This window comes from Chaetodon auriga, chromosome 8 (genome assembly GCF_051107435.1).
Source record: "Chaetodon auriga isolate fChaAug3 chromosome 8, fChaAug3.hap1, whole genome shotgun sequence".
Lineage (NCBI taxonomy): Eukaryota > Metazoa > Chordata > Actinopteri > Chaetodontiformes > Chaetodontidae > Chaetodon > Chaetodon auriga.
In genome coordinates, this window is record NC_135081.1 from 10,837,139 (window position 1) to 10,861,529 (window position 24,391).

Below are 24,391 nucleotides of genomic sequence, written 5' to 3' on the forward strand. Positions count from 1 at the left end.
AGCTGTGGTTGTTTTTAAAAGGAAATATATTGTGACATTTTCAGGTTATTAGAGTTCCCACTCTTTAAACCTGCGTATTTTGTTACATGTGCTGTATTACGCGTCCCACTGTAATAGCATTATTTAGCACTGGATCTGAGTTAATTTCACAAGATCCAAAGTGATGTCAGAGGAGACTTAATTTCCTTTTAACATGATTATTCTGAAGACAAATTGTGACAGAGACACAGATGAAAATACAGTAACTCTATTATCCTGGTCCGTTTCAGTGAATGTTCAGGTATGTCAGCAACACGGTCAGTAATACTTAATTAAGCTCTTCATTGAATATACAGTATTTAGACAAGTTTCGTGGAGGTTATTTGTAATTTAGTAATGGAGTGCTTATTGTAGGCACAGCTAATGTAAACTCTGACTCTAATAAGGATGAATCCATCTGCAGTTTTGTGCTGTCTGCTACAGTAGTGTAATATATTAAATCAGCTATGGATAATAGTCATTTATTCACTTAATTATGTCCATTGAGTTAGACTGCGTGCAGCTGTGCCTTTTGTATTGCGCTCATTTGCAAAACAAGATAAGGCAAGTGAAAACCAATGCAACGCTGATTTGGCCCTCACAGGAAGTCAAAATGTTGTGTCAGAATTGTCAATTTTCAGTTTTTTATTTATTTTCTATTTTATGTTACATTAGTAAAATAATATTACTTGACACAGCTGGACAAGCTGATATTATTAAATAGAACACAGTGCAATCTGTCTCATTATTTAAAGTAACACATGCAGTGCCACTGTGTAGTGAGAGCCATTGTAGAGCTCTGCCAACAGCCATACAGTACATGCTGCTGAAATTCTACATTAGCAGCTTCAGGAGGGTTGTAAATTAGAAATGAAGACGTGTCTGGTGACACAGACCTCCAGACCTGCACTGGGGCTCTCCGAGGCCCCACACAAACCGCCATTTCAGTTCTCCAAATAAATCCTTCTGTGGCCAGAACGGCCGAGAAGCAGTAATTCACAACTCCACGCAGTGGAAAGAGAGATTCACATGATGGCTACATCTCTCCTTCTCCTGTGACACCAGAACACTCCCCTCTGTGATCCTCACTCCCAAAAGCCCCAAAGAGCATCGAATCAGTCTGACAAAACAGAGCTGTCACAGTCTGTCTGCATCAAGACAGAAAACAGACTCTGTCTGCCTGCCTGCCTGCCTGTCTTTCTGTCCCTCTGTCTGTCCTTCTGCCTTCCTTCCATCCTTTCCTTTCCTTCCTCTGTCCTTTCTTTCTTTTGTCTTTCCTTATTTCCTTCCTTCTATCTATCTATCTATCTATCTATCTATCTATCTATCTATCTATCTATCTATCTATCTATCTATCTATCTATCTATCTATCTTCCTTCCTTCCTTCCTTCCTTCCTTCCTTCCTGTCTTTTTCCCCCCCTCTCTCCCTCCATCCTGTGTATCATGGTCTGGACACAGCTCTGTGCTCTGCACACATTCAGCTCCATGTGGCTTCAGCCTCATGTGTTGCTGCTGTTTGGATAGCGCCATGACAATCAGATCTGTGTTAAATGCGCCCTCACACTGGCCTCCACACTGATTGGTGTGTCAACACAGGCTGGATTTCAACTGCCTGCTCAAATGTGACTTTGTTTATTGTGCCGTCCATTCAAATCCGACTGAGATCTCATGAATAGGTGAGAGCAAGCTCATCAGATTTGAGCAGGCGGTGTAAATCCAGCCCGTGTTGACTGACACACCAATCAGCAGAGAACAGAGTGAGAATGTGTGTTTGTCACAGTAAAGCTTTCTGTCCCATGGCAAGTCTTTATTTCGTTCCTCTGTTTGAAATGATTCTTTATTGCTGTCTTAACAGGAAAACAATGTTTCCTTTTGTTTTAGCAGCACTTTGAAAGAAACAAGAACATCACATGTCACACGTAGGTGAGAGAAATGAAGGATTTGATCCAGCATTTAAAATGAAGAGGCAGCTGATATAAGAGAGCTCTCTGGAGGATTTGCAAAGGGAGGTGGCAGCGATAGAGGGGGAGAATTACAACCAAATCACTGCAATTAGTAGAGGTTGCACAGGAGACTAGTGCCCCCCAGTGTTTGCTTGATGTACAGTGTGATTACTTTCTCCATGCTGCTGTGAAATGATTGGATTAAAAACTCTCAGCTAGAAAGTCTTTTTATTTTGTGATGTGCACTGATCCAGTGAATTTGGAATTTAGTATTTGGCATGAAACCTCACTTTTAACTGCTGATACGCTCCTTTATAAAGCTTTTTTTGTGTGTCTTCTGCAGTGTCATTGTCTTTTGAATCAGAACCCAGGCAGAGCTGCTGAGTGTTCGTACATGAGGCAGGAGGTCTGCTGGTTGTTCATCCATACCATGAAAAAAAGGCTGGTATGCCATCTAGAGGTGAGTATCTAATCATGTATCTGAGGCATAATCACTTTAAATATCACATTAAAACGCTTCACGTTTAGTGTAATCAAGGCTAAGAAGTGGAAATTACAATTTACTTGAGCTGTGTTTTTTTCATGGACAACACATTCATCCTGGGCTAGTTTCTTACTCATGGCGAAGTCTTCATTAGATCCCTTTCAGTGGCGATTCTCCGTGGTGATTAAGACTGTATTGACCTACATTACTTCATGTATTTTTGGCATACAGCGTGTCTTGAGCTATTCTTCCCTGCTGTGACTCGATAACCATAATCCCTTTGTGTAGGTTGGACTGATGCCGTTCATCATACTGTCGTCTTTCTCCCACAGTGCCACTGTGCTACATACACACAATGAAGTGTTAGAAGCTTATCACACTTTGTGAGCTAATGATATATCATTACAGGAACTAGTTAGTCACTCAGATATAGTTAGACATTAACTTGTTCCGAGGGCCCGTGTGAAACAGCATTGGTAAAATAAAAAGGTGAAGACACGATTTGCTCTGACAAAGTGCCAGTCTGTGTGGTTTAATGACATTTTAAGAACTTCATCTGAATATCCCATTGAGCCTAATGAGGGATACATCCTCTTCCCCCTGGAGCTAAAGTCCTGTCTCTGTGGGAACCAACTGATAGCAGGTAGACTTTGCCCTGAAGGCGAGCTAACACGACAGGAAGAGCAGCGGGGCAGATTCCTGGCCGTCACAGCAGAGGTAAGACACGTTATAATGGATTAGAACTGTAATTAATTGATTTATGAGAACAGACCTAAGTCAAACAGCAATTGATCACCTGTTGAAGACTTGAAAAACGGGAGGGGGGTTGTCTTGAAAGTGCTTCATTCATCATGTTCAGAAGTGATGTTCGTGCCTTTCTGGCTGTGTAAGCGAACGGAAACAAAGTCCACTCATTCAAATATTTGGCAACGTGTTTAATTACTTCTTCACTTTGTTTTGTCCATCACGGCTTTTAGCTCGGGGAGCTGAGTTGAGTAAGCCGAAGGAACCAAAAGTCAAAATGTAGCTGTACGTTGTAGTTGGCAAATGATTTATGATTTCCAAGTCATTACTAATTACTGATACAAGATTATAGTTACTTATTAATCCACAGATGGACGGATTCATATGCAGTGCTGATGTCTCTTTGATACTGTTGTGTGGACTCACACAGTTTATTGTCTACAGTCAGTGTAATCATTGTGTCGCTAGCCAGAAATTCATTTTTCAATGTGAAACCAGGGGCTTTAAAGGGAATGTGTGACTCTCATGTCTTCACTATATATAAAATAAATCCCTGAGCTAACAGCCTGTCCTTGATGATGCCTGAATTTCCTTTGAGATCAATTAACCACAACCTATTTGCCCATTAAATATACATACAGCTCTATTAAATGGGGGCTTAAGGCCATAATTATGGATGTTCGGCGTGGATGGCTCTCAGTGTTTGTGTGATGCATCATTTTGTAATTACCCATTTATTTGTTCCACACTGACATTGCCCCATTTGCCAATTTAGCATCGCTGATGAAAGCGCTGACGCTGTTCAAAAGGATGCTTTTGTGTCCCAGCCATGACCTCAGCTTACCTGTATCTCTGACGTTTCTTCTCTTGTCAGTTTTGCGCCTCAGTTGCTGAAAAGATCTGCTCACATCTGTTGGAATGGACCAGGCTAAAGGCAGCAGCAATGGTGGTTATGGACCTCGTCCCCCTCCGTACAGCCCTCAGTACAATGGACCCAGTTCCTACACAGGGATGAGCTATGAGGTTGGTAGAAATATTAATATATTATCAGCCTCATGGGAGAAAAGGGAATGAGGTATTGAGCTAACAACATGTTTTCTCCTATTCATTATGATTTAATGACTATTAGTATTGGCCAAACACACACCACCAGCCTTGCCTTTGATCATCATAAAACGCTCTAAAAACACTGTCCACAAGCACAGTTTGCCCATTTGATTACACAGGGATGATTGATTTCCTTTCATTAATGTTCTTCAAAAAGATAACACGATTCAAGATTTTTGCTGAAAAGTGGAATTTTCCAGAAGCGTTGCTTGAACTAGCTGTGTTGCTGTTGGTTTGGATGAACCAGGTGGGAAAGGACAGCGTTTCAGTGATCTCCCCTCCTGCCAGCTATGAGAACATGGTCTATCCTGAGGACATGGCAGCAGCTGGAGGCAACCAGCAGTATGGTCAAGCTCCACCTAACTACTCTGAAGGCATGGAGGACAGCGCCTTCAGCGACGCAGCCATACGAAGAGGTGAGGGCTGGAAGGAGTGAGGAGTGGGCAGAGGGACGAGCAGAGAGCGAGAGAAGCTAATATGTTTTTTGTCGGAGTTTTTTTATGGTCGGAGCTGAAAATGGATAAGCAATATTTACGCCCTCATTTGCTTTGCGGTGTTTTCTTGAAATTGATTTCAAATTGAAAATTGTTTCCTGATCTCCACTGTACCCTGCCTCAGCTCTTCACCTCCCACGCAACACAAATCATTTTAAATGAGAGGATGAAAAGTGGGTTTGATGAAAACAGAACCATTTAGAAATTGTGTTTTGCAGCATAAACAGCCCGACCTGCCTGTTTGCTTCATGCTGGCAGATTTTTGAGTGGTTGTAGTTTTCTGTCTTCCTCCTGTCTCTCGACCTTTCTATGAGCCTGTGTCTTTCTTTCTTTTCTAGGTTTCATCCGAAAAGTCTACTTGACCTTGATGATTCAGCTGCTGGTGACTATTGGGATCATCTGCACTTTTCTTTACTGGTGAGGCACCATTACACAAGGGAATTACCTCCAAAAGAGACTAATCCATGTCAGGAAACCATCCATCTATCCACATTTAGTCTAGTCTGCCAGCATGTAAAAGCACCCACAAGGAGAACATGTACCATAGCTGTCCCTGCAAAAATGTTGAACGTGCAAGCAGCACTGCTCCAACCATCATGAAAATGTGACGTGAGACAAGCTGGTAGGCACTGAAAAGGCATTTCTGCCACATAATATTTTTGCTTGCAGTAGTTTGAAAGCTTTATATGTTTTGTATAATAGATGTGGTAGAACACTGCTACAGTAATTTCTTTTCATAAATTGTATTCAGCTCCCATGTGCACAATGCCCTGGATTGTTAATATTTAATAAAATCATTCTGCTGCCTCTATCAAATAAATGGCGCCTCCACTAAACACTCCCTCACCCTTTCTCCCTTTCTCTTATCCAATAACAGGGACACTCTCAGGGAATGGACATTGGACAATTACTGGTTCTCCTACTCCATGATGTAAGCTATCAACAGCAGACACATTGTCAAGACACTGCATGCTGTTTTCTTTTCACCAGTTTGACCAGTTTGATATCCTGGTGGCGAGTTCCCCAAATGGAAGCGTCTCTCGTGGAAATCCATAGAATTAAATCACAAACTGTCACCCCAGTCCAAGGAACCGCCTGCTACACTGTACATAAATAATGCACTCAGTGAATTCACATATTGAACGCGGTGCTTTCTTTCTGTTCATAGCCTGTTTATTTGCTATTTACGATACACTCTATATTCTCTGTGAAATAGGGCAGTGGTGCTTGTGCTCATCTTGGTCTTGTCCTGCTGTGACAACCTCCGTCGTCAAGTCCCCCTCAATTTCATCGCCCTGGGCCTGTTTGTGAGTAGAAGCAGTACCAGCCAGGCATCAAATTAAACCCCCACCACACCTGCTCTGTTTCACAGTTTTTGTTGTCATGTATTTACTCTCTGTCTCTCTCTGTCTCTCTCTGTCTCTCTCTCTCTCTCTCTCTCTCTCTCTCTCTCTCTCTCTCTCTGTGTCTCAGACTGTTGCAGAGGGCCTGATGCTTGGCTCTGTGGCAGCGTGAGTGTGTGTTTCCAAGGCTGAATCCCCACCTGATGCTGACTCATTTACACAATAATAACCCTATTTGATCCATATCTGATGGCATGTTGGGTGTCAGCAATGAAGCCGTCAAACCTGATAAGATGATATCATTGCTGGTTTGCCAAATTAAAAAGGGGTTTTCGGCTGGAGATAAATCACGAGCATCGCAAAATAGTTCAAACCCAATTTTTCTCTTCCAGCGCCTGCGTAAACACGACTTACCTTTTCCATCTGTGAGACTTTTCTTTTTAGCAGCTTGTCACTGTGACGGGAAAAGGCATCAGTTGAAGCCTGACTATCAATAATAAATTTGAATTATCATATTTATAGGACATTGCCATAACTGAAGCCGTACTGTAACTGATATGAAATGAACACAGGAAATACATTATGCAGCGCACATCCAGAGGGGGGTCCCTGCCATCACTAGCTGAGATACATAATACAGACTATTAAATGAAAAACACCACATTTCTTTTAAGAAAGTAATGTTTCCTTTTTAGGATCGAACACAATCCTACTGTTCATGTATATGCACTCTGCCTGCTGACGGGTTAGACACAATACTGCGGTGCGCCTCTCCCCCAGCATATCTGTTTGATATTTCCATCTTCAGGTACTTTGAAGCCGAAGCGGTTATGTGGGCCGTGGGGGCAACAGCGCTCGTGTCCTTCGCCTTGACTCTGTTTGCCATGCAGTCAAAGGTAAGATCTGTCACACACTCTGAACTCAGTTTGCAGTGCAGTCCATACACTGAGCCGTGTTTCCTGTGCAGTCAAAGGAAAAGTGTTAAGCCGAGCGGTTGGCCGGGTCTTCTCATGCAGCATGTGCTGTGTGCAGGCACCGGCAGAGGTTTAAAACTCTGATGAGTTTGCTGTCCGGGCCAAACTATGATTACTGCTGAGATCAGTGTATATGTCAATCAAGTTAATTCCTTACGTCCGGTGTTGGGACAGAGTTAAACCTCTGGGCTGTCCTGGCTGAGGCTCATACCATAAATCTTGAGTGCAGAAGTGGCCTGGAGCCTTTTGTCATTCGCTAAATACCCCCCTTCCTTTTTTTGCTCTGCCACCTCTCACCAGAAAATGTCACATAAGCAAACAGGCTCTGAGATTAATCTTTGAAAGGTCCCTTTTGGGGACACACTGGGAGACATGATGCTCATCCAGAGAGATACATTTCAAGATTGAAAAGGTCATTTCTGTTCATAAGTGAAGATAATAATTCAAAGAATTTTAATAATAATTGAACAGCTCTGATACATCAAAGTTGACCCTGAAGTAGATTCTCCACCAAGATAGTTTGCATTTTCTTTCATTTCCTGCACAAAGTGTAGTAGTAGAGTGTCAGTGTTTCTCAGTGGTGTCGCTCGGTTTATATAAAATAGCTTGTGTTTAACATGTAAGTGACATTTAAGAGTTGGGATGTTTTATTCACAAGAGTCAAAATGCACAAGTGAGGAGACCTTTTGAGAATCACTTCATTGGTCGTTGGCATGCTGCTTCAACAAAAGGCTCATATTCAGAAGAAAAGTAATCATACAGTCAGTGGGGCAAGAAATTAGACTAGTGAAATAGATGTAGGCCAAATTCAAATTGCATTCAGAGTCCCTCTTAATTGCTTCTAAATGCAGTTTGGCATTTCACATTTTGCCACTTACCGCATCTGAAGGAGCGGCAGACATTTATTTCTACGCCTTTGACTGGATACAACTAGCAAGCAGGTGAGAATATATGTCTTCTTAAATGCTCTCTGCTCATTAATCTGTGGAAATAAGGTTTAAAGAGCTGGCATATAGACTGTGATAAGGATAGAAAAAGTGTCTGCACCACTTATGGCTTATTTTTCTTATGAGTTGATGTTCATCCTGCAGATTCCAGCACCTCTTGCTCTGCAGTTTCGTCTCTGTCCCTGTGATATAAATGTCGTATGGACTGCCTTGCATGTTTAGCTCATAGCTCCTCAGGTGATTAGCATTAGTGATTCTCCCGTAGTAACGGTCATATTTTTTCTGTCCATCTGAAAAGGGCATGGAGGCCAAAAGGCCGCCTCCCCTCCCCTCCTCGCCTGCCCCTGCGTTGCAGCTTGTTCATTAATTATCCAGCATCGTTATATCCAGAATCGTTAAGATATTCTTATGTGTTGACTTGCAATATGTCTTCATCGTTTAGTAATCTTCGGCACCTCACAGCACAGCTGCAATGCAGACGACCTTGAGTGCCCCGGCTTCTACAGCAATGACGAGTGTAAATGAGAGATGTTCTCCCTACAGTTTTCTGTTTGAGAGGCTCATCACATTCAGTGTCTCTCTCTTCTCCCCCCTTTCTGGCACCAGTGGGACTTCACCACAGCAAGCGGGAGCCTATGGGTGTTTGCCTGGACCCTCGTTTCCTTTGCATTGCTTTGTGCAATCCTCCGATCGCAGGTAGATCAAGGCGCCTCTGTATTTACACCTGTGTTTGCAGTGAGAACATGTTTGAAATTAATTTCACTGGTTTGCAGGTAGAAGCAGACGGTACGTACAGCTTCATAGCTTTTATGCGCAGGATGTACTAGCACTGACCTGTTCGCTGAGCAGACTATAAAGAAGAGAGCGTGCACTCTGAAACCTCTCAGGAGTAGCACTGATCTCAGACTGATGCATTTAAATGTACATTGCTGTTTACTGTGACGGCTGTTAGTGTTTTAGCCCCGAGCAGGGAATTTACAGAAATAAGCATCCCATTGATTTTAACCTGCTGTTTTCACACGACTCCAACTTAACTGGAACAGAAAATAGGCACAGCTTTCTTAAAGTATATTGTGTGCACCTATTATCAGCCTTTACTATCATATTTACCATACAGAACAACTGGAATGGAAGAGGGGATGAAAGCATGCTCACTTTTTTAGCTACTGAGCTGAAGGATGAGGCTAAGTGATTGTGTCTGCAGAAAGACAGAAAATGGCAAACATTTCATTTTAAATGAGGTTTTGTAGCCACATATTAGGTCCATTTGTGGAAGAAATCATCACAAATCAGTGTAAAGTCAGTTAGTGTTTGTTGCTGAATGCCTCTGCTGATTCTGTGTCTCTGATTCTTTCAACAGTATCTTTACATCCTGTATGCTTCCCTGGGAACCTTGCTGTTTTCTTTAGTAAGTACGCTCAAACTTTAATGACAGAATATGGTTTTCTGCAACACAGGCTGAATCGAAAACAGACTGAAAATGACCTTTTAAAAATGAAAGAAACCATCATTAAAGAAGGCTTAATGTCAAGTGAGTGTATGCGATGTAAGATGTGATCCCAGGGCCAAGCCGCCTCCCTCCAGTGTCTGTCACAGTCGTTAGTGTAAAGAGAGAGACTCTGATGTCCTTGTGCCCTTTAATTTCAATTACGCACCGTTTAACAGCAGTAGGCTTCATTTTCACAGCCACCTCTCTGCGTGCCTTTGGCATTAACAGCAAATGTTGTGACCCATCCCGTCAGCTGGTGGAACAAACTGCGACTGCACACAGAGCTGAACAGCCTGTCAGCAGCAAGTCACAACTTATTTTCGGCTGCACAACTCTGGCTACACGATTATTTGCATGGCCTGTTTGTCTGCACGGTCTTCTCTCTCAAAGATAAGAAACACTGGCCGTGTTTTCTTTCAGACTGATTCTTGTAACCGGCTCTCTGTCTCTTTCATCACACTAACACGCTGCCTTCAGACGTCAGTGTTGAAGCATCCTGTCTCTCTCGCTCTCTCTCTCTCTCTCTGCAGTATATGGTATTTGATACACAGCTTATCCTGGGTGGGAAACACAGGAAGTATCAACTCTCTCCCGAGGAGTATGTGTTTGCTGCTCTCAATCTCTATTTGGACATCGTCTCCCTGTTCCTCCTCCTGCTGAACCTCATCGGGCTGTGCCACTAATGCTGAACCTCCCTGACAGGCTCCCCTGCAGAAACACTGCAGCTCTGTTTCGTACATCTTATATCAGACTCACTGTTTAGTCCTACAGACGTCATGTTTAAGTAAGCAGAGATGGCCCAGTGTTTTACTGTCACACGTGAGGGTTAATGTTATTATACGCTTTAATATGCTGAGGTTTTTTTTTTTCATGGCTGTTTTAATACTGCGGTGGCATGTATTTCTACCTAAAGGGAGAAGCTACTGTATAATTCATGTGTTTAATATTTGATTCTATTAATGTGACACTTGAGCTTTTAATCAAATGTTAAGTAGAAGTGCCTACATGATTTGGCCACTCAACTCTTTCTGTTGAGAGGATCAAAGTGTGTCATTTGTCCTGTAGTTTAAATGAAGCCCAAGTTGCTTTTGGAAAAGCAGATTCCAGACACCAAACCAACTCCATCAAAGGACAGAATCTGTCAGCCTTAGCACTCCCATAAAGGGTCAGAGTGTGGGTACGTCAATGACCAATAAAAAAACAAACATGCTTTAAAACTCAACACAAAGTTTTATTGGCATCACACGTCAAACATTTTTCATATAAAGAGGGAATGTATCAAGTATAGACTATGAAAGTGCAAATAGCATTTCAAGGATTAGTCGCTTTACAATAGAAAATCTCAATGAGTTACAAAATGTTATATGCCATTTTAAAATAAATCACCTGGACATCAGAGGTGAAATACAAAGAAGTACAAATCCCATTTAGACTTCTACCCATTTCATGCACAGCAAAGTGGTACACAAAAAGGGCAACATATGTCATCTCCTGTGTTTGACCCGCTTACACTAACCATATGGCACTCACAGTTTCACAACTTCAAGACACTTTTCAAAGCAATCGCTGTCTTTAGGTTTAATGTTGCTCTATACTTCTGCTAAGAAAAAAAAGGTCTTTTACTTCAGTCAGACATTAGTCTGTACAAAAACTTAATTAAAGGTAAAACACTGATCAGTGTGTGTTTCATTTCATATTGGTTATTCACAATCCATTTTCTTTAATGGATCTGATTTATTTCAAATAAATACCTACTTTATATTGCAACTTTCCTCCATTTTAGTGTCGTCAGGTAAGATACATGATACACATACAGTAGGTCAACTCATTCCAAAGTCAATACAGTGATTTTAGTTTCTAAACCACAGAAAAACCATCCGTCTCAAAATGAAGAGCTACAAGCCCCTATGTGCTCAGAGAAATAAAACCTTTTTCCAAAATATTTGGGAACATCTGGGATTTGGAATTATGACATTAACCATTGCCCATTATGCCAAAGCATATAAAATCAGTGTTATCCATTAACATAATACTACTAGAACCAACAAAAAGTCTCATGCTTCAAACATTTTGATGAAAAAAAAAAAAAAAAAAAAAATCTCATGTTAACACACTAGAAACTTTATGAGAAATAACTTTAAGGTAACAGGTGTTTGTTTTGTTTACATTGTAAATACTGAGTAATTAGCACTCAGACAGATGTGGGAAAATAATGGTGAGTGACAGAAAAGGCACTGGATCTAAGTGAGTAGAGAACCGTTTAAAGACATGGCCTCGCCACGTGTTTTGAGATGCAGCACACATTCATGAATTCTCCATGCGTCACACCCTGCAGCCCGGGACATGTGCAGCGCTCTGAGAAGGCTTTGCTGATGTTACACTTAAAGGACCAGCGTGTAGGACTTAGTGCCATCTAGTGGTGAGGCTGCACACTGCAACCAGCTGAATGCCCCTCGCCTCACCCTCCCCTTCAAAGCATGCAGGAGAACCTACAGTGGCTGCTGAGGACGTGAAATGCCTTCTCTAGAGCCAGAGTTTGGTTTGTCCATTCTGGGCTACTGTAGAAACATGGTGGACTCCTAGATTTAAAGAGCTCATTCTAAGGTAACAAATACACAACACTTCTTATTTTCAGGTGATTATACACTAATGAAAACATTAACTATGAATTCCATTTCTGAAATATTCTTCCAATGGATCCCTCTAAAATCCGACACACGGGTCCTTTAAATGGAAGCCAGAGATAAATGACAGTGACTGGGGCTTGATTAATGAATTCACCAAAGTCTGCCTGTGATTGCCTGATTATCTCTTTCACTGGCCTTTCCTGCAGTGTATCAACAAGACTGCTCACTGTCTACTTAGTCTGTCATGCTCCACATTCAGCTGCAGTACTCAAACATTAATCTAAGCCAGCTGCAATGAACTTCAGAATCTACTGAACTGAGTGACACTGAGCAGCCCCTCTGGGCCTGTCAGTCACTGTTTGTTGTTTTTGAAGATTAGAAGATGGATCCCATTGAAAGTGTGTTAGCACTGAGGCTTTGAGACGAACAACCATTGTCAACTCAATTTTGCATTGTTTTCCAGCAGGCCACCAACTTTTCATATGAATGATTCAATTGTTTTGAGTGAATGTTTCACATAATAAAGTACACGACCATTATGGTCAGAAACTACAGATTTACACAGCACACTACAGCTTTTAGATTTCGTGAGATTTCAAAACATCACTCAGCCGCAATCTCAAAGAAAAATATGGCTCGACACTTTCACATTTAAGTTGAGCTGAGTGGTTGAGATTGTAACAAGCAGGCACAATTTGCTCTGAAGAATCCACTTGGTGACTGCAAATTGTGCTTTTGCTAGTCAGTGTTTGGCACCTATAAAGTAGGCAGATTTGGACAGGAGTGGGAAACTAATTCCCAGCCTGTACCCCACAGGTTGAATATTGGAGTAAAATAATAATCTGCTCCTATGTACAGTTTAAAAACCTCTCAGACCTGATTTCAGATACATACAGTAGGCTTTTACTCCAGTGGGAAAATAATTACCTGCACTACATTTAAGTCTCGTATCTCCTCTAAAACTGATTTCAGAAAAAGTAACATATTCATATTTCTATCAGTAAATAATCACTTTAAGAAATATATCCTTGAAAATTGTTGTCAAATGTGACCTCTCCTTCAGTTAGTGCTTTCTTTGCAGGAGGGCTGACCGTACAGTAAACGCAGAAAACCCATCTAACTGCAGTGCTAGTCGAAGCTACGAGTCTAAATACTCCCCCCCCCCACTTTCCAATGAACACATTCTTCCTTCTGCATACATTCCACCTGAACAGCTACTACACATATTCCTCAACTCTATTTAATTTGCAATCTATAGTGTTTTGTTATTTTTTTGCCTTTCCAAAAAAAAGTTCCTTCCCATCTCAGCCAATCACATCATACCAAGTGCACTTGGTCCTCCCACTCAGATGAGCTGGTGCTCGGCAGCTGATCGGATATGGAGTCACACTGCGGAGTGTCGACACGGCAGACCTTTGAGCCTCCTCGCTCCGCATGGTCTCCACTTGTGTCGAGGGTGGCCATGTAAGGTAGTGGCATGGTGTCTAGCCCCACGAGATCTAACTGGGTCGGCCTCTCAGCGACAGCGCACTCCTTCTCCTCCATGTCACTCAGTCTCTGAGAGCAGAAACTCTCGTCTGCCATCACTTCCTGAGGTTTCCTGTTTTCAGGCAGGACGACTCCGCCTTTCTCTTCATCCTGCAGGCACCCACCTCCACCTGCATGGAGCGCACCGAGGTTTGAGTCAGTGTGAGAGGAGGTTGAGGGGACCAGGGTGATACCTTGAGGATTCATGTCATGGAACCAAGCCATGATGTTTCCCAGGAGGTTAGCATTTGCTGCTAACGCAGAGGATGAGGATGGGTCATGGCTGCCACATGTGGTCGAATCTATCGTGTCACTGGAAGAGGAGAAGAGGCCTGTTGACGAGTTGCTGCCACCTGGACCAACAGGTATAGGCACAGAAGCCCTGTAGGTCCGGTGGTGACTCTCACAGTGCTGCACAGAGGCAGTGACACCAGTGGCAGCAGAGTACTGGCTGCTGATGTTGATGTTGCCGAGTCTAGCCAAGTTATCTCCCAGCTCCAGCAGTTCTGAGCTGCTTAGGGAAGCTCTGGTGAGGACCTCTACACCTGGAGCGCTCTGCTCAAGCCTAGAAGGCAAGGAGGTGCCGATAGCACCAAGCGAGGCTTCGTTGGCAAGGACGTCATGGCTGGACCCACCCCCTGCCATCCCAGAGTCCTGGAGTGACAGCTGAATGGCCAGTAGAATATTAGGATCATCGTCATCCAAAGAACCTAGACCCTGCAAGAAAATACAGAATGCACAGTGAATACACCTGCAGTTGAAGTCAACCTGCACCACCTATTGGCAAGGAAAGTGAAAGCCGCAGCAGGTTAGAACTGCAGATGTAGACGTGCTGTGCATCATAAGCAAGGAAAAGAATCGCTGCTGCTGTTCTGACATTTGTGCCACCTGCAGGCAATGGCAGTTTTTTTTCCCTTTTTAAATGCTGCTGCATTGCTGTATGCTCTGTGTGTGTGTGTGTGTTTGGGGCTTTTACCTTTAAAAAAAAATCCCACAGTGGTAAAAGGGTGGTGATATTGTGCATTATTATTGTTGTCAAACAAATGAAATAACAGTGATTTAGTCCATCTCTTACTATGCACTTTGCAGACCAGTCTGTAGCTGTCTGCCTCAGACCTTTTCATGAATACATACTTTTATTAAAAAAACAAAACAAACAAAAAAAACCCCGAAAACCACTACAAAATGTGTTTTCTGTAAAAGTAACTCAAGAGTAAATTGTGTATTTGTAGGGGATTATTTCCAGCCACAGATTTGGCATGCCGATGCATACTAATGGCATCAGGATGTGGTACAGACTGGAAATAAACACCCTGCGCCCTGATTTTTGACTCTGGATTCAATCCTTAGAAGTACATTACAATAGGAAGAAATTCACAAGACTTAAAAAGAAAAAAAAAAGCTTCTTTTTTGCCTTTAGAAAAACCAAATAAGTAAAAGAGAATGAAACCCAAAGCTGGTCAAGCAAAATGTTGTGACCCCTGCAAAAGAAAGCCCTTCAGAAATCTGTTCAGCTAAATTAATGCTGTATTTTTTTTTGACACTGTGTGAAAAGTTTCAAAGGCTGAAAGCCTTGAGTCGAGATGAAAATGATAACTCTCCACTCACCATCATAGGACCTTGTCTACGTCCACCTCCAACATCCTGCGTGTCTTTGTGGGAAAGAAATGGACAAAAACACCCACTGTCAAAATACTGTCATCAGACTGAATCACGTAGATAGCAATTAAACCCGTTGCTAATGACCACTTTTTAGAAAATCATTTTCATTTTAGTGAATACTGCAAAATGATAATGCATTAGCAACCTGACACAGTATGTTCCTTCAGCATTTCCCCTTGGAAATTCACTAATTTGGTATCAGAAATCAATGAATCGTTCTTGGCACAACAGGACCTATTACCTGGCTTCAAAACTGCAAAGTCGTCCATCTTTCACTCCACACAGCCAAAAACAAAGCCGCACTGTGATGGACACGACTGATGGATTGAAAATATTGGCTTGTTGAACTTGAGCAGTTGTGAAGTTTGGACCAGTATCCTAATTGGATTCTGTACAAATTAGTTCTCAAAAACTGAGAGAGGATAACACGAGCAGTGTAGTTTCATTTCATGGATACGTATTATTTTATCATAGATTAGAAACCTTGGCAAATGCACAAGTATACACTGCGTTAACAATTTATTTTTTATGTTGTGTTTTTTATGTACATCACACATGTTTGTTACATCTGTCCTCCTCTCAATTACCGACATCTCTCTACTACTATATTAAGGCAAAAATCCCTTATGTGTGTGTGTGTGTGTGTGTGTGTAAAACAGACCAGTCAGAACTGGGAATTGTAGGTTCCCATCAGCCACATCAATACCATCGGGTTATAGAGTCAGTGAAGAATTTAACTGTACAAATAACCCAATAAATGACAGTTCACATATGAGACTCAAATCCAACACTAACAAAAACGTTAGAGGCCTCTGAGAGAGAGTCCTGTGTGTCCACTGCAATACCTGAAGTGCTGTCGCTGGGGTCGTCAGGGTCCGGTGTGTTGCTACGGAGACTGGACATGTCGCCTCGCCTCCGCTGCCTGTGTCTCCGTCTGTACTGGAACTCTGCGTACTCCTAATAACAACCACAAAAAACTTCCATTAAATAAACACATCATCAATTGACATTAACATCAACAAATGCTCTAATCCTGCAGTCGGAAAGAAAAGATGCCACATATTGCAGATCTGAGGCTACAGCTGCACATTTTGGTTGGTTTTAATAGGTAAAACCTGTTAACTTTGATTCAAGCGGTGAAGCAGTTTGCTCTCACTGTGGTCTGAGTCTTCTGTTTCAGGGAAGATCAGCACCTCGAGACTGATTCAAACCCTTTCATCTACAGACCAAGCTTTCAGTCATTAGGCTCCAGTCTAGGCTGAATCCAAGCAGAGCACACACTCATTGGAAGGGATTTGGAAAGGAGGATCAGATGTTTGAAAGCACTACGTGTGTACGCCTGAATAATCTCAAAAGCAATCAGAATGCCTTATCAAATGCGAAAGTAATGCTATTACAAGTCACGTCAATTAAATACTTATTTAACACTAAACAAATATTTAATTTGCGTGACTTTTTTGAAATACTTGTCAGAATGAATTAAAAACATTTTGTCCAGGTTGAACAAATGGCTATGAAATGATGTGACACCCCACATTTAACTCGCCTAAAAGCAAACTTATAATACAGTTTGTTCTCTGTATTGTAGGTAGTGAGACTATGTAGCATATATTTATTATTTTGACAAACAGCAAAACTCTAATTTGATATTTCTGGCACACTGTCCCTTCATGGGAGTTCAAATGAATCAATTAACTACTGTTTCACACAGCGTGTCTACATGAAATTACAAAAAAACAATACTGTGAAGTAGGTGTGTATGCATATGCAAGTTTTAAATGAACAGATATTCATGATATGAGTGTGTGTGATGGTTGCTTGTATTAACTGAACTAATATCAGTGACTGATATGTATTAAGAGACTTGAAAGCCAATGATTTTCATCCATTGATATGATGGCATCAGACGATGAATGATAGATAATGCAGCCAAATTAAGTGAGTTTTCCAGGAAGTGTCTACCTACTTCAGGCATATATAGTATATAAACAACATTAAGTGGTCAATTGCAAACTGAATGCAAGTTTCAATCCTACTGCCAACCAAGAGTTTATAAGCCAAATACATGGCTACTCTATAATTTGGTTGTAGACCAACATGAAAAGGTTACATTGACTGAATTTGCACTTGAGTGTATCACTACCTCAGGAAATGATCAAGCTGCAACTGCATTCAATCATCTCATACATTTGCAAAAGTCACTGAGTCATATTCATATAATCAAAAGCCTGCCACCCAAACTCTGTCTTTCATGTTTGCGGCGCTCTAAAAATAGCCCACTATGAAGTGATCTGCAGGCATTGTAAGAACCATGGAGCAGACCATCTGTAGCAGCGCCTGTGAGGCAGTGTCATCAGGCTTTGATTATTACTATCGCGTCCCCATTAACTACTGCAGCTGAGAGACACAGGCTCTTAATTAGGGGACAAAAATAAAAACCTACTTTTCATAGATTGACTGTGTTCAGCATCTGGTGGCAACGTTTACTGTGAGCATCCTCATAGATGCACGTGTCCAAAGTCATTTTGTTGACAACAGAATACTTAAGGTTTGTTGAGCTTATTTAAATCCTGAAGGAGGAAACGGGAGTAGAGGTGAAACAAATATATCAATGATAATTAGCTCTTTTGAAGATAAGTCACGTCTTTGTAGAGTGCACCTCGCTTAATTAAATCTTTTCTTGTGGCTCGTATGCTTAAGCGGTTGTGTGTGCATCAGTTGGTTTTTATGATACATTGTTAGAAGAATCAATGTTATAACGCAGCACAGTAAACAGATACACATTCAGTTCTGACAGAGGTGATACTCAGCACAGATAGTTTTCGTAGTTGCTTCCAATTAAGACCAACAGTGTAGCAAAACATGCACTTATGTTCATTTCCTGTGTTTCAAAAACCTGCCTGCTACTTTACTTTTCCACTGTGATCAGACCAGCAACCAGTGGGAGATAATCAGGACGTGATGTAATGAGGCTTAATATTTTATAACCTACAGACAGCAGAGGATCTGTTGTTGGATCACATAGGAGCTGGTTTCTCATAAACACTCTTGCCATTTGTGTAAGTCCTGTCTTTTGCACATAATTATTAAGTATTAGCTCAATAATTGTAAACTTGCTGCTTTGAGTCTGGAAATAGTTAAAAAAAAACTGCATGTTGCAGAGAGAGGATAAGGACTTTGAAAATGAATTTATCAAACGTGCAGACTGAGCTTGTCCTTGTTTTCCTGTCAGTAGAGAAATGCCTGCTTTGTGCTGTTAAAGGATGTGCACAATAAATCCAGAGGTTTAGGTTTAATGTAAGATTTGCATTTTTGTCTTAAGAAGGACACAACACTAAGGGATGGAGCTGTTAAGTGGAGTGTTTCAGATGAAAAGCCTGTATGTTGAAAAGCTGCAGCAGTCTGGAAACTGAAGAGTAATAGAAAACTGTGGTGACTTATGCACCAGTGTTGAGTGAGTGCATCAAGATGTGCAGAAAAAGGAGGCAAGTCAATAATCAAATGATTATGTGGTCGACATTTTTATGCCAATAAAAGTTAACTACAGACACCTGTTGCTAATGCACAATGATCGGCGGCAACCTGCTTAGGTGTTTGCCAGAGAACTGCGCTTTAAATCATTCCAACTGGGTGCACAGGGGAACGCTGCACCATCTGGCTCGCTCCAGTGTGTTGAATAACATGGTGATCTTTGGGTCATCATGGTTTGTCAGTGCTGTTACACAGCCAAAGTAAAGCAATATTAAAAAGATTTAGATATACACACTGGTTTTATGTTTTATATAAAAATAAGGTATAATGCAGGGATACCCAATTCAATCACATAATAATTATGATGTCAGATCTGCAATTAATTAAACCTGATTAGATGTGATATAAACAGAGAAATGCCAGCATTGCTGCATCAAATGAACAGTCTGACCAATCACAGGTATGTTTGAAGCGCACAGATTAACCACTATCAGCCTCAAAAGTGAAAATGATTGCTGATGAGAGCAGCAAATATAATGTGACTGCATTTTCTGTAAGGATCAATCCACTCATTTGGCTGCATGTTGTGGTGGCGTTCTCTATTACTGAGTGCAGTTTTATCTTCAACAAATGTCTGTGGAAAAAGTCCTGATCTATGATTGTGATATCAGTATTTAGTAATACCTCTACCTCTAATCTGTTCAGATATCAGAAATGTAAGATCACAAATATAAAAGTGTGGGTTTGGGTCAAAATCTGTCAGACTGTAATACGGTGTCAAAAGTGTGGGGTTTAAACAGCACAGCTGACATTTTAACTGACAAGCCTTCACTGAGAAAAGATGTGTTCCTTCCTGTTACCTCAGGTGATGCAAAGCCCAAGTATTCCCAGTCCCACGTTCCACCGGCAAAACTGCAAATGAGGAAGAGACAGAGAGATTTTGCCAGTATAAGAATGTGATTATCGCATTTTATTGTTAACATTACACTGACACATGTCTATATGTTACCTGCGCCTGGGGGCCTCAGGAGAGTCATTGGGGGCCACTCCCCTGGCTACTGAAGCCAGGAACTCCTGTCTCTTCTGCTGTACCAGACACGCCGCCCGGATGATCTTGTGGCGCGGTGTCCGCAGATAAGGCCGGTTTACCTTTTGCGCTAGATCCTCAGTCACCATCTCCAAGTCCGTCTGAGGACAGAAAAAGTGCTGGCTGGGCGATTTGTTTGTTTGTTTAGAAAACTCAGTTAGTGAGTGCTTTTGAAATATGAAGACAAGTTTCAAGTTAAACTTTGTCTCATGAAAAAATCTGTTCCCAAACTGGAATGTTCAAGGACAAAGTCTTTTAAGTGAACCACTTTTAGGGCTAATGTGCATGTATCTACTTTACAAGCTTTAAAGACTTTATGTAAGACGTATGAGAGCCTTGCTCATTCATTTCACAGTATTTAAAAGGCCACAACATAAAGGACAGCAGGTAAGTGCATTCCTTGTCTGTACCGGTGATCATAAATTATATAACACTACATCTTTAACTAAAAGCTGAGATACGCAGGTATAACTAGGGCAGATTGTGAAGATCATGAGGTAGAAAGCTTTAGTCCCACATCTCTAAAGTCCCACATAAGACTAGCTGCTGTGAACATTTGTCTCTTTTCTCAATAAGTAGGACTGAAACCTGCATAAGCTCGTAGATCTCCTTCTTTGTGCTCTTAGGCTCCAGAAAGAACCCATAAGGATAAGAGCACTTGAGGATGCGGCGAGTCTTCAGTAGTTCCAGGACCGCATCTTCAATGAACGTAGTGTCAGGTGGGCCTCCTTCCCCTGGGAATGAGAAGGAGAGAGTCGGATAATAAAAATGAGTATCTGCTTTACTTTTGAAGAAGACATCCCTTATTCCAGCCTAAAATACTTGAAAATCTCTCTTTAGCAGCCTGTGAGGGTAAAACAACTTTTTTTGGTTTCTGCTCCTTTGAAAACAAAAAAACAACACATCTGGATCTGCATCCAGATTAAGACCTGCAGCAGAAGGCACAACATCAATCACTGCCAACTGTTATTTTTGGTGAATTAGACTCTCTGTCGGCTGGCACCCAGACCCAAACAAGTGACACCACTGGAATCAGAATCGACTGAAATTTAAACTGAGTGTTGTGAATCCCAACAAAATTTGGCAATCCTTAACAGGTTATAATTGCCTGTACAGACGGTCTCTGAATGACTTGAGACAAAGCACAGCTTTCTTCAGACATGCCTGCTGCATAATAACTAAACCATACCTTACGCTGTTAATACATTATTAAATCACCTTAGTGTTTTCTCTCCCTCCTGTCTATTTCTAAAAGCTCAAGGGTTAGATTAAGATGTGTCTGAATGTGTAATAAAGATTGACATTGTTATGGCAGACTGAACACTCACTTCCACTCAGGGCTCGGCTAAGCTGCTCCATCTTCTCTTTGGCTGTCTTTAACAGGCGCTGCTCCAGCTATTGTGAGGGAGACAGATGCTGTTTTACTGTTGAGTAAAAACATCTTGAGAGGACTGTCTGACCAAAGAATGAATTGAATGAATATGAGGCGAAATTTATTAAAGGTGGGAGCAGCAGACTTCAATCATATTGTGTACATACAGAGTACAGAATATTTTCATCAAGCATACATACAGTATAATGCATTAGAGAGCATGCCCACCAATAAGGTTTAATATTGTACTAGATGCCAAGTTCCCACTGGTTACATCCATGACGGCACAGTATGCAAAGCAGACATCATTGGAAGGCAGAGCCAGGCCTCTTTACCTGATAGCTGTGCTCATGGTTCTTGAAGCGTGTGTAGTAGTGCATAAAACGGTCGAGTTCCTGAAAGCTCTTGTGTTTCTTCTCTGCCTGCAAAAGCGTGATGAGACACCAGTCACAGTGGATAAACTCCTGAGCATGTTGTTCCTCCTCACAGAGGAAAGTGTTGGTACTCCGGCTGAGAGCAGTCAAAGTAAGTGAGCAGCGCCACAGGTGAAATCAGCACTTGTGATTGGGAGGAATGCTAGAGAAGGGTGAGAATGAACTCCTTTTCACCTTTGATGAAGGTAGGCGGAATTGATCGTGGAAGGCTCTGCGGTCAAGAGTCTAGACAAAGTTGGAGAGTGTGTCTGTGTATATTTGTGTAATTTCCATCTTACTTATGTAAGCTCCATAGACTGAACCCTTTCCTGTTAGAGTTTGTAAGCACATGAACACAACACAAGTACTGCTCTTCGTTGTTTGCAAATGTACATGTGTGCATGTTTGGATGAACATACTAATAAAATACTACATGCTAATGTTTCAGTGAGGTGCAGTGTATACTAGGGTTGGGCTGACTGACAGCCAACTGACTACGGCTGAAGAGATGATCGCTGAACCTGATGCTCCTGGGCTGTGGGGAAAAATGTTTTTATCAATTGTAGAAAAATTTTAATCAGTCGGCTGTGGAAATCCATCATTCCTAAACGTGTTAAAAGAGGAACCACTCATTTTACACAACAAGTCTGTTTACAGGCGTTGAGGAGAAGAAGTGTATATGTGGAATAAAACTTGTAGAAATGATCATTTTGTAACCCCAGAGAAAGCTGTGTGTAATAGAAAACTTACTTTGTGGTGTAACCTTTTATAACCTTGTATGCAAGCCTTTGTAAGTTTTCTATTACAGAAGTCTAATGAATTGACTCAAGTGATGTCACCTGAATCAACACTGGTTGGCTCTGAAAACTAGAAGTCTGCACACGAATGTGAAAAAAATCTGTTGTTGTTGAGTGCAGTGCCCAGTCTTTTGTTGCTCCTGTCCCAACTTGTTTGAAACGTGTTGCCGCATCAAATTCAGAATGAGCACATATTTACAAAAATCAATGAAGTCGATGAGGTTAAATATTAAATATACTGTCATTGTCCTGTTTTCAATTGAGTATATGTAGAAAAGGGATTGGGAAATGATCACATTCTGTTTTATTTATGTTTTACACAGAGTCCCAACTTTTTTGGAATCAGGGTTGTAGAAAGATGTGAACTACAAAGAAAACACACCAAAATCTCTGACTGAACTGTTGGTGGTTGAATGTAGGCACCAAGTTTTGACACAGAAGAATGTGTGGAATAAAAATATCTCTGGTTCTGCCTTTTCTAAAAACTGTCCACTCTGAGTCTGTGTTATAGAAATCCAATGCTAAATCTGTGGAGTCCTCAACATATCATCAAAATCATCTATAACAGCTCAGTGTGTTTCCTGTACGTCATTACTTTTGTACGTCATAACAAGGGGCTCAGTGAAACACTATGAAACCCCTGGAGCCACCTCTTGACTTTGTTTAGTCTTTGGATTGACAGATGAGGGGTGGTTGTGCACCGTGGCTTGTTGGTGTCCAACCCTAGTTTGTATACAGTATGTGTGTGTACCTCTTCAGTCATCTCCTTTGACTGCTCCTCCACCTGCTGGATGACCTCGTAGCGGGTGCAACGATAGTAGCCTCCTGTTGAAGAGCTGTGCTTTTTCCACTCCTCCAGACAGATCCAGCAGAAGTCATACTTACACTAGAGGGGCAGAATGGAAATATTAGACTTAAATCTGCTCTGATCAGCTGTCACATCAAAAACTTACATGTTAGGACATCTTAAAAATAAATAAATAAAAACCCACTGCATACTGCTGTGAAACGATAGTTAAAATCATCTCTCTCCACACGCATGCATGCACACAGTTGGTTTTTCGTTATTTTCACCTGATTATTGCCTGACAAAACAACTCGGCTAATGTTGTGTAACTAGTAATATTGTCAAGCATGGACTGATAAGGATATGAAAGCTGATAAGATTCTGAAAAGATCAGCAAGTCTAACTAAAGTAGAAACAACAACTTTGGAAATAAGAGAAAAGAAAAAAGCACGTTCACTGAAGAGGTAAGTTTGAGCACTGCTTCACGCAAACAAGTCACTCCAGCAGGGGTCGGGGTTGGGGGGGGGAGCCGGACTGGATCAGCAGTCAGCCTTCATTTTCCCGGGAGATCGTACCCGGTGGCAGACAAAATTACACAGCAAAAGCAAGGCTTATATGGAACCAATCTACACACAGATGGTGTCATTATTGTACAACCATTACACTGTGCAATCAACATTTACTTCACAACAATAGGTTAAAGCAAAACACGGCTTAAAAAATCTGTCAGAAAAACTGCTCAACATCATAACACAGTTATAATTAAGGATCTCTTTAAAGTATACTACGCAAGATTTCCCAAAAATAACAATCTATAGAAGTAATTAATCTCAGTCATCACTTATGACGAGAGGTGTCACGATTCTCCAAACCCACTATTCAATTTCATCTTTTTTCAGCCCTGACTACAACAACAAATGGACTGAAACTCGGCTTTCAATAGGTGTAAGCAATATGGTGTGTATGTGGGTGTGTGAAAGACTTCTCAAAGTTCAATCAGTTCAGTTACAGAGAGTATTTACAACACACCGGGTAGTCACAGTACTGTTGATCAGTCAGTCAGTTAGGAGTCAGTCGGTCTTTGCTCTGCCAAGACCAGCAACT

General features: G+C 41.5%; 2 protein-coding genes across 4 annotated transcripts in view; one reads left to right on the plus strand and one right to left on the minus strand.

Moving 5' to 3' along the window:
• The first annotated feature begins 4,108 nt into the window (after window positions 1–4,108).
• Window positions 4,109–10,227, plus strand: LOC143324276 (protein lifeguard 1). Its single transcript, XM_076736631.1, has 10 exons — window positions 4,109–4,217; window positions 4,516–4,713; window positions 5,130–5,208; window positions 5,669–5,722; window positions 6,008–6,098; window positions 6,265–6,302; window positions 6,943–7,030; window positions 8,662–8,751; window positions 9,416–9,463; window positions 10,075–10,227. The coding sequence occupies exons 1-10, from the start codon at window positions 4,109–4,111 to the stop codon at window positions 10,225–10,227; spliced, it is 948 nt and encodes a 315-aa protein (XP_076592746.1).
• A 524-nt stretch (window positions 10,228–10,751) lies between these two features.
• The window catches only part of ankib1b (ankyrin repeat and IBR domain containing 1b), a 33,212-nt gene continuing 19,572 nt past the window's right edge, over window positions 10,752–24,391 (minus strand). For all 3 annotated transcript variants that reach the window (XM_076737845.1, XM_076737844.1, XM_076737843.1), the window contains 9 exons: window positions 23,252–23,386; window positions 21,626–21,712; window positions 21,247–21,313; window positions 20,507–20,652; window positions 19,841–20,019; window positions 19,692–19,743; window positions 16,206–16,317; window positions 15,307–15,350; window positions 10,752–14,415 (listed from right to left, as the gene is read on the minus strand). In XM_076737845.1, coding sequence (XP_076593960.1) covers window positions 13,489–14,415; window positions 15,307–15,350; window positions 16,206–16,317; window positions 19,692–19,743; window positions 19,841–20,019; window positions 20,507–20,652; window positions 21,247–21,313; window positions 21,626–21,712; window positions 23,252–23,386 — 1,749 coding nt within the window. In that variant the 3' untranslated portion in view covers window positions 10,752–13,488. The remainder of the gene's footprint in view (window positions 14,416–15,306; window positions 15,351–16,205; window positions 16,318–19,691; window positions 19,744–19,840; window positions 20,020–20,506; window positions 20,653–21,246; window positions 21,314–21,625; window positions 21,713–23,251; window positions 23,387–24,391) is intronic.

Coding starts and splice junctions, on each gene's coding strand:
- LOC143324276 (XM_076736631.1), top strand. CDS start 4,109: ATGGACCAGGCTAAAGGCAGCAGCAATGGTGGTTATGGACCTCGTCCC. Junction 5,723..6,007: donor TGGTTCTCCTACTCCATGAT/GTAAGCTATCAA, acceptor TCTGTGAAATAG/GGCAGTGGTGCTTGTGCTCA. Junction 6,303..6,942: donor ATGCTTGGCTCTGTGGCAGC/GTGAGTGTGTGT, acceptor TTCCATCTTCAG/GTACTTTGAAGCCGAAGCGG.